General features: G+C 43.6%; 1 protein-coding gene across 1 annotated transcript in view; it reads left to right on the forward strand.

Moving 5' to 3' along the window:
• LOC126161267 (uncharacterized) overlaps positions 1 to 19272 on the forward strand; it is a 181267-nt gene that overhangs the window by 126765 nt on the left and 35230 nt on the right. The window contains exon 3 of the mRNA XM_049917006.1: positions 6549 to 6723. Within this exon, the coding sequence (XP_049772963.1) occupies positions 6549 to 6723 (175 nt within the window). The remainder of the gene's footprint in view (positions 1 to 6548; positions 6724 to 19272) is intronic.

Genomic DNA, 19272 nt, shown 5'->3' on the forward strand with positions numbered 1-19272 from the left:
TGAAGTCGGCGCTGTCGGTGTCCAGTTGTGGCATGAGCCAATTTTCCGCGGGCTACGCGTGAAACTCGCCCGCACGCGTTCAACCGTTTCTTCGCTCACTGCAGGCCGACCCGTTGATTTCCCCTTACAGAGGCATCCAGAAGCTTTAAACTGCGCATACCATCGCCGAATGGAGTTAGCAGTTGGTGATCTTTGTGGAACTTCGTCCTGAAGTGTCGTTGCACTGTTATGACTGACTGATGTGAGTGCATTTCAAGCACGACATACGCTTTCTCGGCTCCTGTCGCCATTTTGTCTCACTGCGCTCTCGAGCGCACTGACGGCAGAAACCTGAAGTTCGGCTTCAGCCGAACAAAACTTTATGAGTTTTTCTACGTATCTGTAGTGTGTCGTGACCATATGTCAATGAATGGAGCTACAGTGAATTTATGAAATCGCTTCAATCATTTGTAATAGCCCTGTACATAACACTACACTATAATGTTTACTACAAAACTTCGTATTGTCTATTGATCTGATTAAAATCGGGCATAGGTTATCCTAGAAATAGCACTTTCGAATCACACACACAATGTCAATTTTGATAAAGCTGGTCAAATCAGTTTAGAACACTTCAGAATTCAAATGAATAAAAAAAGGGGGGGGGACCCTGAAACTGTTATGATCACTGTATTAAAAAATTTGATTACTGAAATCATTATGTGCTCAAGATTTCTAATATATGAGTTACTACTCTTTTCATCTTATTTCCTGTTCATTTAAATACCATTATATCTGTCTCGAAATAATTAAAAATCTTCCAACTTTGTCAGACCTCCGTTATTCAATAACTAGTTCATTAACAAGACAGTTCTTTAAACATCATTCTAACATAGCTAGGTCTGCAGGTAATTATTATTAACACAAACTTTAGTTCTTCATTTCGGGACACTCGGATTGCACAACATTTGGAAAGGACCCTGTCTAGGTTAGTTGTGAGGATAATTAAATGATAGGACAGTTCTGGTAAAATTTAAGTTGTTATTGAACAATATGGAACAAAAGTAACACTGGTCCACACTAATACAGTACTAAAAGTTTCAACCTGTTCGTATCGATGCGGCGGTTGGCGGACGGCGAGATGGCGAGGCACAGAGCACACATACAACCACAGCAATGGCTCTTGATGTATCGGCACTTTACTTCTTCTTAGCGTCGCAATACTTTTCCATTTAGTGCCTATGGAATTTTGCCATACTGTATAAGCGTTGGAACGGCATATCCGAGGCTCAATGAAACCACGTCTTCCAGGAGAGCCTCCTCGATCCAGAACGTGTTGCTCAGACCAATGCCCAACTCCGACTACTACTGCTGAACCCGTTATGCCGTGCAGCGCCCGCGTGCATTTTCCCGCGCTCGCCTGCCATCCACCTTTTACCGCTCCCTTACAGACAGGGTATTCACCAGAGGTTTTGCATTCTACATATTCTAATACATTGCCTACGTATGGACCAGACGCACAATTACAATTTTAACATCTTACAACAAGTCTCAACATTTGTTACACTTCAATTCTATTACAATATTGCTTGAAATTTGACATAAACATTCATATTCACATCGAAATTTGTTTACAGTTTTCTTAACACAATGACATAAAACCAAAAGGAAATGAAATCAGAACATCGATTACACTAATTTATCGAAAATTCAGAAGAGAAAAAAAAATTATATGTACAATAGTGCAGCGTTGTTGTTGTTACAGACTGAACTGCGAATACTTCTTTACACTTCTGATTGCTTCACCTACATAGATCAATTGTCAATGCATAAACTGTATGTGGCGCCTGGCTGGTCGTAGCTACTGACTTAGCTGAAGGCTATGCTAACTAGCGTCTCTGGAAATGAGATCTCTGAAGCTCTGACAAGTGAACCATTCCTATTAAAGTCGGCTGTAGAACTGGCCAGTGCGCTAGCTTGTCTCGTAAGACCAGCCGAGTGGCGGCGCTCGGTCTGCTAGCGTCGACAGTGGTGACTCGCTGGTCCGATGTGTACTGACGGACCGCGGCGAATTTGAAGCCTACAACCTAGCAAGTGTGGTGCCTTGCGGTGACACCACAAAAAGTCTACAGGCGTCAAATCCGGGGAAAGGGCCAGCCAAGATACAGGTATTCCGTGTCGAGTTCAACGATTTGGACACAATTCGTGAAGATATGCAGTAATAATTCATGCACTATGGGCTGGGCAACCACTAGATTGGTACTACAGGCCTCGCGGGATTAGCCGAGCGGTCTCAGGCGCTGCAGTCATAGACTGTGCCGCAGGTCCCGGCGGAGGTTCGAGTCCTCCCTCGGGCATGGGTGTGCGTGTTTGTCCTTAGGATAATTTAGGTTGAGTAGTGTGTAAGCTTAGGGACTGATGACCTTAGCAGTTAAGTCGCATAAGATTTCACACACATTTGATTTTGGTACTACAGGTCTCTCCCAATGTGCAGAATAAAGTCTACTAGCATCCGTGGAAGATGGTCTGTTAGCAGGCTGCGACACTTGTGCATGTTCAGTGTTCCGTCTATGTGAGGTGCATTCAAGTTCTAAAGCCTCCGATCTTTTTCTAATTAACTACTCACCCGAAATCGATGAAACTGGCGTTACTTCTCGACGTAATCACCCTGCAGACGTACACATTTTTCACAACGCTGACACCATGATTCCATGGCAGCGGCGAAGGCTTCTTTAGGAGCCTGTTTTGACCACTGGAAAATCGCTAGGACAATAGCGGCACGGCTGGTGAATGTGCGGCCACGGAGAGTGCCTTTCATTGTTGGAAAAAGCTAAAAGTCACTAGGAGCCAGGTCAGGTGAGTAGGGAGCACGAGGAATCACTGCTGCGTAACGTTAGCTCGAAGTGCGGGTGCGTTATCTTGGTGAAACAGCACACGCGCAACCCTTCCCGGACGTTTTTGTTGCAGTGCAGGAAGGAATTTGTTCTTCAAAACATTTTCGTAGGATGCACCTGTTACCGTAGTGCCCTTTGGAACGCAATGGGTAAGGATTACGCCCTCGCTGTCCCAGAACATGGACACCATCATTTTTTCAGCACTGGCGGTTACGTGAAATTTTTTTGGTGGCGGTGAATCTGTGTGCTTCCATTGAGCTGACTGGCGCTTTGTTTCTGGATTGAAAAATGGCATCCACGTCTCATCCATTGTCACAACCAACGAAAATAAAGTCCCATTCATGCTGTCGTTGCGCGTCTACATTGCTTGGCAACATGCCACACGGGCAGCCGTGTGGCCGTCCATCAGCATTCGTGGCACCCACCTGGATGACACTTTTCGCATTTTCAGGTCGTCGTGCAGGATTGTGTGCACAGAACCCACAGAAATGCCAACTCTGGAGACGATCTGTTCAACAGTCATTCGGCGATGCCCCAAAACAATTCTCTCCACTTTCTCGATCATGTCGTCAGACCGGCTTGTGCGAGCCCGAGGTTGTTTCAGTTTGTTGTCACACGATGTTCTGCCTTCATTAAACTGTCGCACCCACGAACGCACTTCCGACACATCCATAACTCCATCACGACATGTCTCCTTCAACTGTCGATGAATTTCAATTGGTTTCACACCACGCAAATTCAGAAAACGAATGATTGCACGCTGTTCAAGTAAGGAAAACGTCGCCATTTTAAGTATTTAAAACAGTTGTCATTCTCGCTGCTGGCGGTAAAATTCCATCTGCCGTACGGTGCTGCCATCTCTGGGACGTATTGACAATGAACGAGGCCTCTTTTTAAAACAATGTGCATGTTTCTATCTCTTTCCAGTCCGGAGAAAAGAAATTGGAGACCTTAGAACTTGAATGCACCTCGTAAAAAACGGGCCTGTGAGCTGATGTTTCACTATCCCACACCGCACCTTACATTCCATGGACACTGACGTACCACCTGTAGAAGCCAACAGGGATTGTTAACAGACCAATAGTGCATGTTTTGGTGCATTACTTAGTCATGATTGGTAAATGTGGCTTCATTGCTTAACAAGATACATGTCACATCTGGAGCATCCTGTCTTAATGTCCATGTGCAGAAGTTAACACGATTCTCATGATCGTCTCCAAGCAGCTCATACTGAAGAGAGATGTGGTAGGGATGGAGAACACATAGGACACTTTCCTGACTCATGCTACTTCCTCATGCGATTGCGCGGGAGCTAAGGCGCGGATCAACTGCAACGGCAGCGACAACAGTAATTTCCCCCTCTTCTGTCGTCAGTTGTTTTCTTCTGTTACGTTGTGTACCACTTTCATGTGACTGGTTGAAGAGGTTGATAATTAGTTGCCGAGATGGTTGGAGTCTATTGGAATATATTGCAGTATATACAGTACAAGAACGGAGCGTATTTCCCTATATTCTTCATACACCATGAGCATGTCAGCTTTTTCTGCATTGGTAAATCCGATCGTCCACTAACAACCTACTGCTTGGACTGTCACACACTGACTAGCAACTCGCACTGCGCTAAAGGAACACATAAGCATACGAGGTGTGGCTAGAAAAAAACCGGACTAGTACTAGTGAAACAATAAAACGAATGCAATAAGGCTGAAAGTCGCGTGGCCTGTCACGTGACTCTCGCTCCGCCTACTGCTCGAGTTTCATCTGCCTCCTGCATTCAGTCTGCCCGTGGCGTCTGTTTTAAGTAGTTGACATTTTGTCTGTGCGTCGGAAAATGTTGAGTGTACAGAAAGAACAGCGTGTTAACACAAAATTTTGTTTCAAACTAGGAAAATCTGCAAGTGAAACGTTTGTAATGTTACAACAAGTGTACGGCGATGATTGTTTATCGCGAACACAAGTGTTTGAGTGGTTTAAACGATTTAAAGATGGCCGCGAAGACACCAGTGATGACACTCGCACTGGCAGACCATTGTCAGCAAAAACTGATGCAAACATTGAAAAAATCGGTAAACTTGTTCGACAAGATCGCCGTTTAACAATCAGAGCAGTGTCTGAGTTAACAGGAGTTGACAAGGAAAGTGTTAGGCAGATTCTTCATGAAAGTTTCAACATGAACAAAGTGTGTTCAAAAATGGTTCCAAAGTGTCTGACAGTTGAACAGAAGGAACGCCGAAGAATGATTTGTTCTGACATCCTGGAAAACATTGAAAGTGATCCCACCTTCTTACAAAATGTTATTACTTGCGATGAATCGTGGTTTTTTACTTACGATCCCGAAACTAAACGCCAATCGATGCATTGGAAAACTCCTGGTTCTCCACGACAAAAAAAAAGCACGAATGTCAAAATCGAAATTCAAGGCAATGATGATTGTTTTTTTTGACATCAAAAGGATTGTGCACATTGATTGGGTACCAGAGGGACAAACAGTGAATCAGCATTACTACATTAGCGTCCTGGCTACCCTACGTGAGCGAGTACGGAGAAAACGGAACGATTTGTGGAGAAAAAAGTCATGGACCCTTCACCAAGACAATGCCCCAGCTCACAGTGCGTTGTCAGTGAAGACGTTTTTGGCAAAACACAACACACAAAGATCATCCACCCTACTCACCTAATTTGGCCCCCTGTGACTTTTTTCTTTTCTCTAAAGTCAAGTCAGCTTTGAAAGGAACTAGATTTGAGACTGTTGAAACAGTAAAAGAAAAAGCGACGGAAATCATGTATGGACTTACCGAAAATGATCTGCAGCATTGCTATGAACACTGGAAAATTCGTATGGAGCGGTGTAGAGACCGAGGAGGAGAGTACATTGAAGGAGATAACATGAAATTGTAAATAATTGTAAATAAATGTTTTTTCCAGCATCAGTCCGGTTTTTTTCTAGCCGCACCTCGTAGTGTCAGCAACCACGCAGGCTGAGTAGCACGAACAAGTGTCGGTGTGAGAACTTTTAAAAATACGATATCTCGTAAGCGACTCGCACTAGAATCCTGCAACAAACACCACTGGCATTCTAAGTTACCCTATGTTTAGTTTATTAATGTCCATGGGCATTGTTCCAAATAAAAAGTGTATGTTTGCACAAAAAATACATTTCTAAGTATTATTACAATACGTTTATTGCCTAACAATACGAGCTCCTATCAATCCATTCTGTGAAAACCACACATCATAGCACTTTCCATTACCGCAAAATTTCGTCCTGATAGCCCCGAGGATTGGATAAGATGTTATATTTGAATGTGTTATTGTACTATTAGTATGTTCTGAATACAGTGTTCCATTATTTTGGCCGGCCGCGGTGGTCTAGCGGTTCTAGGCGCGCAGTCCGGAACCGCGCGACTGCTACGGTCGCAGGTTCGAATCCTGCCTCGGGCATGGATGTGTGTGATGTCCTTAGGTTAGTTAGGTTTAAGTAGTTCTAAGTTCTAGGGGACTGATGACCTCAGATGTCAAGTCCCACAGTGCTCAGAGCCATTTGAACCATTATTTTGATAACCTGTTTACGTTTCTGTGGATCCACGACCAACAGTGCAGTAAAGTTGGGATCTGCCCTAATTACTGCCTTTTAACTTCTTGGCGTGAGATGAGGGAGTCTCACTTGTGCTGCAGTGGACGGGCTGGCGCGCAAGCTGACCAACCTGACAGACCGCCCGATAGACATCTCCCGGCTGGCGGAGGGCTACAGGCAGCGCATGCACAAGCCGCAGCGGCTGCTCGGCCTGCCCGCACTCGATCCCCTCCAGATGGACAGCATGCCGCTCAACTTCGACAGCGACATGGCCAAGTAAGACTCTTCAACTTTTTCTCTCGGTCTCACTGCAGTCGGTAAGAGTCTACCTTCCACTCGGGAATGGATTTCAGTCTTTTAGTTCGTCAACAAAGGGTTACTCGTAAGTACTTCTGGGGCGTCAAAAGACGATGGTGCGAAAATTACAAGACATATACAGAAAAGTCACATATCGCTTCATAGGACATCCCTCCAGATTTCGATTCGCGATACAAGCTGTGGCGTGGTTGCAGAGCGTATCACTATGTGGCAGGTGTGACAGGAAATGGAGACAATTTATCCACTGCATGCTGTCACATCAAACAAGTTCCCGACTGCAGATATGCAATCTAATGAGCAAATTTAGAAAATGGACTACGTTGCACTTTCCTGGAGCAGAGACGCCAATAAATTACATGCACACGTCGATCTGTGCAGTGTCACAAACAATACCCACACTGAGCACCGGCTTCAAAACTTGCTCTATCCACTGACATGTGTTGCAGCCATTTCTCAAACCCCGGAGATACTTATGAGCGATTCTGTACATTTCATACAACCAGTTGTTGTCGACCACATCGTCTATATTTGACAACGACGTATGTACAATGCACTAGTTGAGCATGACATCGACTTCACTCTCTCACACATCAAACAGAAATACACTTTAACATACACTAGTAATTAATGTCAAATAATTAAATAAAAAGTAGACGCCGTCCCTCAATTGTGGCCAAGCGTTTCTACAGGCTTTCTTTGGTTGTAAGGCAAATGCTGCAGCTGGAAATCCCACTCCAAAAGTTTCCAATTGGCACTCTCTTCTGTCCCACTACCACCTCGCCTGGTTCTTGTTGTTGTTGTGGCCTTCAGCCCAAAGAATGATTTGATGCTGGTCTATCCCTTGCAAGCCTCTTCTTTGTGCCAAGCAAGATCGTAAGAGATGGAAAAGAGCCACCGTGATACAACAACTGAGTTACAAAACTGCCACGGAAGCAAAGGAAACTTCACAGCAAACATAAACATAGCCACAGCCTTGCAGATAAACAAAAATTACACGAAGCGAAATGTAGTGTGAGGAGGGCTATGTGAGAGGTGTTCAACGAATTAGAAAGTAAAGCTCTATGTACTGACTTGACAGAAAATACTAAAAAATTATGTCTTATGTCAAAGCCGTAGGTGGATCAAAACAAAATGTCCAGAGACTCTGTGACCAAAATGGTACTGACAAAGGACGACAGACTAAAGGCCGAAATACTAAATGTCTTTTTCCAAAGCTGTTTCACAGAGGAAGACTGCACTGTCGTTCCTTCTGTAGATTGTCGCACAGATGACAAAATGGTACATGTCGAAATAGATGACAGGGGGATAGAAAAACAATTTAAATCACTCAAAAGAGGAAAGACCGCTGGACCTGATGGGATACCAGTTCGATTTTACACAGAGTACGCGAAGGAACTTGCCCCCCTTCTTGCAGCGGTGTACCGTAGGTCTCTAGAAGAGCGTTGCGTTCCGAAGGATTGGAAAAGGGCACAGGTCATCCCCATTTTCAAGAAGGGACGTCGAACAGATGTGCAGAACTATAGACCTATATCTCTAACGTCTATCAGTTGTAGAATTTTGGAACACGTATTATGTTCGAGTATGATGACTTTTCTGGAGACTAGAAATCTACTCTGTAGGAATCAGCATGGGTTTCGAAAAAGACGATCGTGTGAAACCCAGCTCGCGCTATTCGTCCACGAGACTCAGTGGGCCATAGACACGGGTTCCTAGGTAGATGCCGTGTTTCTTGACTCCCGCAAGGCGTTCGATACAGTTCCCTATAGTCGTTTAATGAACAAAGTAAGAGCATATGGACTATCAGACCAATTGTGTGATTGGATTGAAGAGTTCCTAGATAACAGAAAGCAGCATGTCATTCTCAATGGAGAGAAGTCTTCGGAAGTAAGAGTGATTTCAGGTGTGCCGCAGGGGAGTGTCGTACGACCGTTGCTATTCACAATATACATAAATGAACTTGTGGATGACATCGGAAGTTCACTGAGGCTTTTTGCGGGTGATGCTTACACCCATCGGAATCTGCTTGCTGTATTCAGGCCTCGTTTCCCTCTACAATTTTTATCCACAGCACTTATCTCCATCACCAGTTTCATTATTCCTTGACATACTGAGGTGACTCCTTTCAAACGATCCAGTCTTTTTGTCAGTTTCGCCATAAACTTATTATCCCTCCAAATCGATTTAGCACCACCTCGTTAGTTCTTATTTAAACAACTGCTCTTCAACATTCTTTTGTAACACTGTGCATCAAAAGCTTCTATATTCTTCTTGTTTAAACTGTTTGGTTTGTCGTATATATTTTGTGGTGTCACCGCCAGACACCACATTTGCTAGGTGGTAGCCTTTAAATCGGCCGCGGTCCGTCAGTATACGTCGGACCCGCGTGTCGCCACTATCAGTGATTGCAGACCGAGCGCCGCCACACGGAAGGTCTAGAGAGACTTCCTAGCACTCGCCCCAGTTGTACAACCGACATTGCTAGCGATGGTTCACTGACAAAATACGCTCTCATTTGCCGAGACGATAGTTAGCATAGCCTTCAGCTACGTCAATTGCTACGACCTAGTAAGGCGCCATTACCAGTTACTATTGATACAGTAATCATGTACCGTCAAGAGCGACGCTCATCATTAATGAATTAAAGTTAAGTATTCCACCAGCTACGTCCGTTTTTCTAAAGTCTAATTTCCTTGTCCTGTTCCAGACCTCACGCCAGCCTGCGTGAGCTAAAACGCGTGCCTTTCGGCTTCGTCTAGTACCCGGCGTTGGCTCTCCTGCCAACCCACAACATATTTCACTTACGTATGCTGACCAGCGAGAACATTATGACCACCGACCTACTATCGATATAAACCCGTTCAGGCGGTAGCAGCGTCACCAGACAAGGAATAACTGCTAGTTAGACACACAAAAAGTGCATGTAGTATCAGTGAGTGTGCTGTCTGTGTATAGAATGGGGAAGGCACGCGGTCTATCTCAGTTTGAGCCAGGGCAGGCTGCAATGGTCCAGAGGCTCGGCACGATCATTTTGGAAACTGTAGGGTTTGTAGGGCGTTTGGGGAGTGCTGTGTTGAATGTCTTCAACATGTGGCGAAACAGAGGTGAAACTACATCCAGACCCCCTGGGGTTGAGCGGGCACCTCTCAATATGGATGTAGGACACTGTGGGCTGGCCAGAATCGTAAAACAGAACAGACGGCGAATGTGGCAGAACTAAAATTAGACTTTAGTGGTGGGCAGAGTACAAGAGCGTCTAAACACACAGTGCACTGAAAATTCCTAACGATTAGCTATCGCAGCCGACGACTCGTGCATGTGCCAATGTTAACACCACGTCATCGGCAACTACGACCAAAATGGGCACGTGACCATCGGTACTGGATGTTTGCGCAGTGGCAGAGCATTGCCTGGTCTGACGAATCCTGATACCTCCTTCATCACGCCAATGGGAGGGTGCGAGTCCGTCGTCTTCCAGGGGAACAGTTCCTTGATACCTGTACTGTGGGGCGAAGTCAAGCTGGCGGCGGCTCCATTATGTTCTGAGGAACATTCACATGACCATCCATGGGTCCAATGTAGCTCGTGCAAACCACCATGACGGACGAGGAATATGGTACATTGGTCGCAGACCACGTATACGGCTTCATGACGATCACATTTCCCGACGGCAGTGGCATTTTTCAACAAGATAATGCGCCATGTCGCAAGGTCAGGAGTGTGATGGAGTGGTTCGATGAATACAGTACCGATTTCCAGTTGGTGTGCTGGCCCTCCAACTCGCGAGATCTGGACCCGATGAAACACATCTGGGATGTGATTGAAGAGGGCTTCAGAATTTATCGCCCATCTCCCTGGAATTTATGGGACTTAAGTGACTTGTGTGTGCTGGAGACCCGAGAAACCTCCAGCAACCTACCAAGGCCTCATTGCTTCCATGCCACTATGCGTCGCCGCCGTTACGCGTGCCAAAGGTGGACAAACCGGCTATTAGGAAGGTGGTCAAAATGTTCTGGCTGACCAGCGTACAAGGCTACAGTCAAAACACATGCTGTCAGAAAAGACTTCCTAATATTTAAATTTATAGTGTATGATGACAAATTTCCATCTATGTGACTGTAGGCTTTCCCGGCGTAAACTGTTGCTGAAGGTTTCTCGGGTCTCCAGCCGTGTGGTAGCGTTGATATCTCGCGACGCTTCGGAAAGTGGCATACTACCCATCTTCTGGCGAAGTCAAGCGTTTCTACAGGGTTTCTTTGGTTGTAAGGCAAATGCTGCAGCTGGATAGCCCATTCCAAAAGTTTCCAATTGGCACTCTCTTCTGCCCCACTACTACCTCGCCTGATTCTTGTTGTTGTGGTCTTCAACGTAAAGAATGGTTTGATGCAGCTCTCCGTGCTAGTCTATCCTATGCAAGCCTCTTCATCTCTGCGTAACTGCTGCAGCTTACATCCATCGGAATCTGATTGCTGTATTCAGGCGTCGTTTCCCTCTACAATTTCTATCCACAGCACTTATCTCCATCACTAGTTTCATTATTCCTTCGTATACCGAGGTGTCTCCTTTAAAACGATCGATTATTTTTGTCAGTTTCGGCAGAAGATGGGTAGTATGATACTTCCCGAAACGTCGCCAGATATCAACGCTACCACATGGCTGGAGACCCGAGAAACCTTCATCAAAATTTCCATCTCTCAGAAACGCTTTTTTTTGTATTTCCAGTCTGCAATTTGTTTCCTCTCTGTTTCAGTCATTATCACTTATTTCACTGCCCAAATAACAACAAAAATCTACTGCTTTCAGCTTCTCATCCCTAACCTAATTTCCTCAGCATCGTCTCACTTAATTCGACTACTTTCCATTATCCTGGTTGTACTTTTGTTGATGTTGAAACTTCCCCTTTGAAAAATTAATGAATTGCTGTGCTGATAAACCTCTTACATTATTTGCTTTTCAAACATCTGAGCAGAACCACATCCACCACTGCTGGCGGCTCACCTCCAGCTGCGCAACACTACGCGCTGTTAACCAACAGCTGCCCAACACTACAATAGCATATACTCCAACAATGAAAACCAGCCACAGCCTTCACACAGCACAGTCGGTGATTTTTCATATAGAGCTCTACGTGGCGTTACCAACATAAAAACCTAAACAGCCTACTTACATAGCCCCCATGCTTCCCACAAAAAATTTTACAAATTGTTTTGGGCAGTGGCCAATACAGATTTGAAAAAATTTTTCATAATTACAATAACAAAGAAATCAAATCCACACACTTATTGATACAATGTTGGTCAAAAGCTAAAATTTTCTCACAGTCCATAAAGACAGTCCTGATCGTTCATCACAGTAAAATTGCAGTGTTTTTCTCAAAGTCTGAGCAGTAAAAGAAAATGCACACGTAAGTAGTGGATTTCCATGCAGTCTTGAAGAAGTAGTGTTGTCCTTCCAACGGAAAGACAGTGCTGACTCTTGACATGCAGACAGGTAATGGGCCACAACAGAGCAAACCCACAGCAGAGTCAGTCGAAGTTTTGAAGAATATTGGTAAGTAGGTCATCACAGAGCAGACTCACTGTAGTCCTGGTAGAGATTACAGTATTGGTGGGCCACCAGAGGTGCAGACCCACTGCAGTCCTTGTAGGAACAATGGTATAGTTGAGTCATCAGAGGTGTAGACCCACTGTAGTCCTTGTAGAAATTATGGTATTGGTGGGCCATCAAAGGTGCAGACCCATTGTAGTCCTTGTAGAGATTTCTAGCAGCTATCTGTTGCGACTGTGCAGGTGCACAATCACCATCGAAGAGTCTTGCGGACAATATAGCAAGTCCATGAACCACCACTTGTGCACTCACAAATTTTTTTTTGAAATGTCCTTAGAACCAGCAATGTTGTTAACCAGTCCCTTGCTGAATTATTAACACACGTGCAACCACTAACAGTCACATCTTCTCACATATTGTGCATATACTATGACCAACAGAAACATGTGCAGTGAAATGTAACTTAATTTGAAGAACTGGTGTCTATACAATTATAAATTTACGACATGAGAATACAATTACAAAGGTAAAAAATAAATCATTAAGAACATAACAATACAGATAACATTTGTAGTAACATTTGTAGTAATACGGGCTTTACAAAAGAATAGAAATAAACATACACATCAGTGTTACAGGAATTATGACATAAGTAAATATATAAAAGGTCAGAATAACTTTCGAAACATCAACTTCACATGTGAGCATTGAAACAAAACAGAATAAATAATGTTTAAACATCTTTACAAAGTAAATAACATATTACAAATGCAAATTATATTTGAGGATAACAGTATTCCTCATCATAGTGAATGTAGCTGAGTATTAGAAAAATTCTACAACATAAGCCTTATCAGATAAACACATAAAGACAAGAAGAACACAAATACACAAGGTACACAGACACATAGTGGAATAACACAAAAGGACAGGGCAGGGTTTGTTTTCAGTGTGACATTTGGTACTGCAGTCCAACCCAGAACTTCATTTCATAGATGTTTCCTCTTATTTCATTTTTTTTATACCTTGTCAATGGATATCTTCCAATTCATCACAATTCATTCTCTTATATAGCCTACCCCCTCTTAAGCTAACTTAAATCTACTGAGCTCAGATGCTAAAAAACTAAGGGAGGAGGCAATGCAGCAGCACAAAACAATTAACGCAAACAGCAATGACAAAAAATGCAAATTGGCAAAGCAAGCAGCAATAAATATACATTATTAAAGCAATTGCAATATTACAGCTAATATAAGGCAATGTGCAGCAAACAAGAAAAATAAATCAGTAGTAAAACTGGCTTAACAAAGTAATACAAAGTGAAATTGAGTAGCACTATGCCTGGCAAACAGCAGCAGCATATGCTATAACTTATATCTAAACATGACAAAGCTCAAGCAAAAAAATATTACAGTAAAGATGGCCATGTCTAATTCCTACGTCAGAACTTAACACTAGAGTGATGCATCACGATAAATTACTCTATGAAACAAGTTACCCAGTCATTGACAAAATTATGAATGCAATTCCTGTGAAGGGAAATGTCTTTTTGTGCTCCCTCGTTTTTTGGAAGTAGATCATAAAATTATTATTTACTGGATCTGTAGGCATAAAATATCTATATTAGTACATCTATTAAATTTTATTTTAACCAATGCTGCAGTGCAGCTAGAAACTTATATATTAAACAAATTGAGCAATCTCTCAACTAGAAAGACAACAGATGTAAAATGTTTCTCATCATTTCATTAGGCATTTTAGTAAATATCATAAATTAAGAGCTCCAAAGTGTAATCATATGTTTTCAAGTTCGAGCGTGTCGTATTTGCTATGCTTTCTACATAGAAATGTCAATAGCGAGGATAATGGTCTCTTTTTTTTTCCACCTAATGGCTTTCTTTTTTCAGGCGACTATCTCTCAGCTGGGCATCCACAACACATTATGTCAAGGTCACTTAGCTTTCTTACCGAACTATTTATGACAGCAGTTTGCGCTACAGTGATAGTCTCATATAAAAATTTCACAGGTCGAGAATTCGCGTTACAAATATGTAGAAACAAAATCCTATAAATATAATAGTTTCCAAAAAATTTTCGTCGGCATTGTGATACATTCACGCATATACACACATTTCATAACTCTTAAAGTACGATTCTTGGTTTCCAACATCCTTTTTCACAAAACAGAGTCCCTAACCACTACTCATTAGTCCCTACCTTATTACACATATACATATTCGGCGACACGTCAGTCTTGCATAGACACTTCAATATTTCATCATAATAAATATGTAGCATAATCAGATTCCTCATATAGCATCAGCTTATTGATCATAAACATACCTCAACAGCATAATACACATCGTCGTCGTAATAATAACATCATAACACCTCAGTCAAATCTCAAAATCGTCGTAGCTTCCTCCAATAATTTCAAAACCTAAAGAAAATTCTCTGCTCATTTCAATAGTGTCATCTACCTCAAACGTACTTTAAAAATCATGATCCCTTACCGAATGCGACATTCAAAGCTCTCATAGTATCACAATGGTTCAAAAAAAAATATGAAACGTCCCCTTTGAAAAATTAATGAATTACTGTGCTGATAAACCTCTTACATTATTTGCTTTTCAAACATCTGAGCAGAACTGAACGTACTCAGACATTTTGCTCTTTATCTATTCTGATTAACACTAAACTGACACACAATATTTTTAGCGCAATGCAATCTGACTTTCAATAATCCCTACAAAAGAATGGCCCTGAACCTATACCTTTCACAAATCACTTACCTCACAAAAATTTTCGTTACTCGAACGACCGCAATACAGCGAGCGCCACTTCTGCCAGCTTAATAGTGTTCAAAAGTCATAATATATATAGCAGTTCATGACATCCATTCTTACAAATTTACTGTCTCTGATGGACACACGTCCAGATCATCCGCTCTCAAAACTCCGCCATTTCTCTCCCCACATCCACCATTGCTGGCAGCTCACCTCCAGCTGCGCAACGCTACGCGCAGTTAACTGACAACTGCCCAACACTACAATAGCACATATTCCAACAATGAAAACCAACCACCGCCTTCACACAGCACAGTCAGTGATTTTCATATAGAGTGCTACGTGGCGTTACCAACATAAAAACCTAAACAGCCTACTTACAATGTGCTTGTTCAACCTCTTTTCAAGAAACTATCAATTCCATTCAGCTGCACTCCCAAGTCCTTCACCGCATCTGACAGTGTCACAGTGTCATTGGAAGATTTCTCGGAAACTTTAATGCTCTTTCCAAATTTCTCCTTGGTTTCCCCTTCACAGCTTGCTAAGTGCGCAGACTAAATAACATGGAGGATAGGTTGCAAACACGTGTCACTTCCTTTTCAATGGCTGCTTCACTTTCACATTCGTGGCCTGGTACTTGGCTGCAAAAAGCCCTCCTCCACAGTATGGCAGAGCTCTAACAGCCCATCATACCCTTAGGGCTCGAGTAGGAAGAGTATATATAAAGAAAGGACTTTCAACTGTCTCGCAGATTTACTTTAAGAAATTCTGTAGCCCCCAGAAAAATTGGTTAATAACATAAATAATTGGGATGTGACAGTTCTAGCAAAGCCTGCATTGTTATCAGCTTCACTCCCTCACCGTCTGCTACTCCTGAGACGTCATCGATAACGTCAAGTATTGTTGCTAGGTTTCTCTACCTCCCCCACTCATCTGACAAAGATCAATTGCCCTATACATGTTGTTTCAGAAGTGATGGTGAATATTCAGGTGTATGACAGGAATGATCATTTGAAACAAAAAATTCAAGTAAACATGGGCTCCGAAACGCATATCTTATGAGCTATGAGCAATTTTTGATATTAGATACTGTGAAACAAATCTCTTCTGCTGCAAGCTCTATGCTATCCATATTTTGGGAAGTGATAGTATGGACCTAAACAAGAAAAAATGTCTAGTAAACATGTGCCCTAAAACGCATATGTTAAAGGATATAAACATGTGTTCATCTTCGCTACTTTGAAACACAACTCTTCGAATGAAAAAGTACTCATAACGTTTAACGCAATTTAGAGCACATGTCTACTGGACTTTTTTTTCTTGTTTTACTCCATATTACCACTTCCCAAAATATGGAAAGCAAAGAGCTTACAGAAGAAGATCAAGAATTGTTCATAACTCTTAAGGTATGCGTTTCGGAGCCCATGTTTACTTGAATTTTTTGTTTCAAATGATCATTCCTGTCATACAGCTAAATATTCACCATTACTTGTGAAACGACCTGTATTTAGAATAGTGGGAAATTCAAAAACTGGCAGGAACTACAAGATATCCGGGGTTTTCTCCCACTCTTGTGATGTTACTGTGGAAGAAGGGTGCTCGTCCTATGAGTAAACTGCCGAGAACCTAAAAAAATACAAGTTGGGCAAGTATTCGTTTAGTTAAAACCCAAGATTGCATACCTGGTGATACTGGCACAGCCTTACAACAACAGAATCCAAGGTGATGGAGTTGTTGGATACTAGCACGAGCCTGTATGGTTGCCAGATGGCTTATCCTAAGTATAAAATGCAAGATGGTGTACCTGGTGGATACTGGAACAGCCTGCATGGTTGTCAAGTCACTTGTGTTCTATGTTTGAAATCCTATGCTGGTCATAAATTCAAAAAATCCTTTGGTTTTCTAGGAAATGACAGTTCTCTTGCCTCAACTTTAAAAGCAGAGCAGTATGCATATATAAATGCCTCCCACTCTTCTGAAATCACAGTTTAAACAACTGTCACCCACCAAGGTGTCGGCTCGCGGTTTCAGGCCCCGGCCCAGCTGGCTTCCGGGGGTCGTTATCCGGCCCCATGGTCGACAACTGTTCGACGTACGCCTGGACGACAGGGTGGTTTCACGTCACTGCAACCAACTGCGTCCTCGTTTCCTCGAGCAGCCGCAGCCCCAAATGCCGGTTCCACTCTCTCTCCCATCACCGGCCCCTTCCTAGGGGTCTATGTTGATGCCCCTTCCTCAGTTGGTGGATGATCTTCCTGGAGATAGCCAGGACACGCCGGCTGCTAGTCCCGTGCCATCTCCTCCAGACCCGGGGCAGCTCCGGGACCTTCCTCTGAACTAACTTCCCGGCTCCTCTTCAGCACTGCCTCAGATGGACGACACTGACGTCCCCATGCCTCTTGCCCAGCCCGACGTCGCCTCGCAACCGTCACTGCTTCGGCGCTCCAGCTGCCTCATGCAGAAGGTGGCACCCAACTCTCTGGTAACCGGGTTTCACTGCCTCCTTCTGAAGGACTTAGCTGCAGATCAGCCTACGGCACCGGTTATATTGGTGCTCCCCCACCCCCCCCCCCCCACGGCCGCCCGTGCCGCACTAGCTTTTCAAAGGGGGAGGGATGTTATGCCAGAGCCAAGGTAGACCCTGAGGGCCAGTAACCCATAGTACACCACAGAGGATGGGGTTGTCTATGTCCAAGGCTACCAAAGCACCACGGTAAACACTGGCTATTTACCTACAAGATAATGGAAACAGGCATTCCGAGCACTATGTCCTGCAGGAAGTATCACTACGCCAAAACCTGATTGGATGGAGACAGCTATTTAGGGGCTACAGCCAGCCCCAAAGTTCAGTTCACTCTGTATGCCGACGTCATAGACTTCAACTGCTGAAGATTAAGTCTCTCTCTCTCTGAATTGGACTGTTACTAGTGTGTGTGTGTTGCCACTAACCTTTGTGGAAATTTACAAGTGAACTTTTATTTGCCTCAATTAGGAGACATTTACAGGTATCCTTACCGTTAACTTTCTTCTGTTGTTCCGCCATCAACCTTGTAAATGTACAAAAAAGTTGTTTTTGTGAAAAATTGCGAATTGTCAGTCACAACACACCTTAAGTTTGAAACTCAAGACTGGACTTGTCCTAAGTTGAAAACTATGTTCCGTGGAGTTGGAACAGGAGAGGAAGAACTGTCTTTATTTGAATAAGCATCCTGGAGTGTCCCTGCGTATCAGAGAGGTTCTTACATCTGTCCACGTACATCAAAAAGTTCGCAAACTTCCACACCGAACAAGCAGGTTAGCTGTTTCAAGTTGCCACACTCTAGCTGTGAGGCTGTCATAGAAGTGGGAAAACTCTGAAGAGTTTGAGTTTGCCACCAGTTTTTAAATTTGTCCCTATTTTATATGTAGGGAAAATGGCCTATATCAGAGAGGTGAGGGAGGCGAAGAAATACTGCAACAATTCCGTGCCAGAAGTGTCACAACTGGCTACTAACACATCAACCATTCAGTTTGAGGCTTTATGCTGTAGAACTCATGACCCGCTAGACAGCAGGTGCCAAAGAGAACAGCAGCATAAGTAGCAGGTGTAATTATTGTTGCTGTTTGTCTGACTAGTCTTGTTTTGCAGGGTCAGAGGTGAGGCTTGGAACGTGACGGAGCATGGCATCTCAGGCATGCGGGCTCGCATAAGTAGCAGGTGTAGTTTTTATTGCTGTTTGTCTGACTAGTCATGTTTTGCAGGGTGAGAGGTTAGGCTTGGAACGTGACGGTGCTCGGCATCTCGGGCATGCGGGCTCGCATAAGTAGCAGGTGTAGTTGTTGTTGCTGTTTGTCTGACTAGTCTTGTTTTGCAGGGTGAGAGGTTAGGCTTGGAACGTGACGGTGCCGGCATCTCAGGCATACGGGCTCGCATAAGTAACAGGTGTAGTTCTTATTGCTGTTTGTCTGACTAGTCTTGTTTTGCAGGGTGAGAGGTGAGGCCTAGAACATGACGGTGCACGGCATCTCGGGCATGCGGCCTTGCATACGTAGCAGGTGTAGTTGTTGTTGCTGTTTGTCTGACTAGTCTTGTTTTGCAGGGTGAAAGATGAGGCCTGGAACGTGACGGTGCTCGGCATCTCGGGCATGCGGGCTCGCATAAGTAGCAGGTGTAGTTGTTGTTGCTGTTTGTCTCACT

The sequence above is a fragment of the Schistocerca cancellata genome, chromosome 2 (genome assembly GCF_023864275.1).
Source record: "Schistocerca cancellata isolate TAMUIC-IGC-003103 chromosome 2, iqSchCanc2.1, whole genome shotgun sequence".
Classification (NCBI taxonomy): domain Eukaryota; kingdom Metazoa; phylum Arthropoda; class Insecta; order Orthoptera; family Acrididae; genus Schistocerca; species Schistocerca cancellata.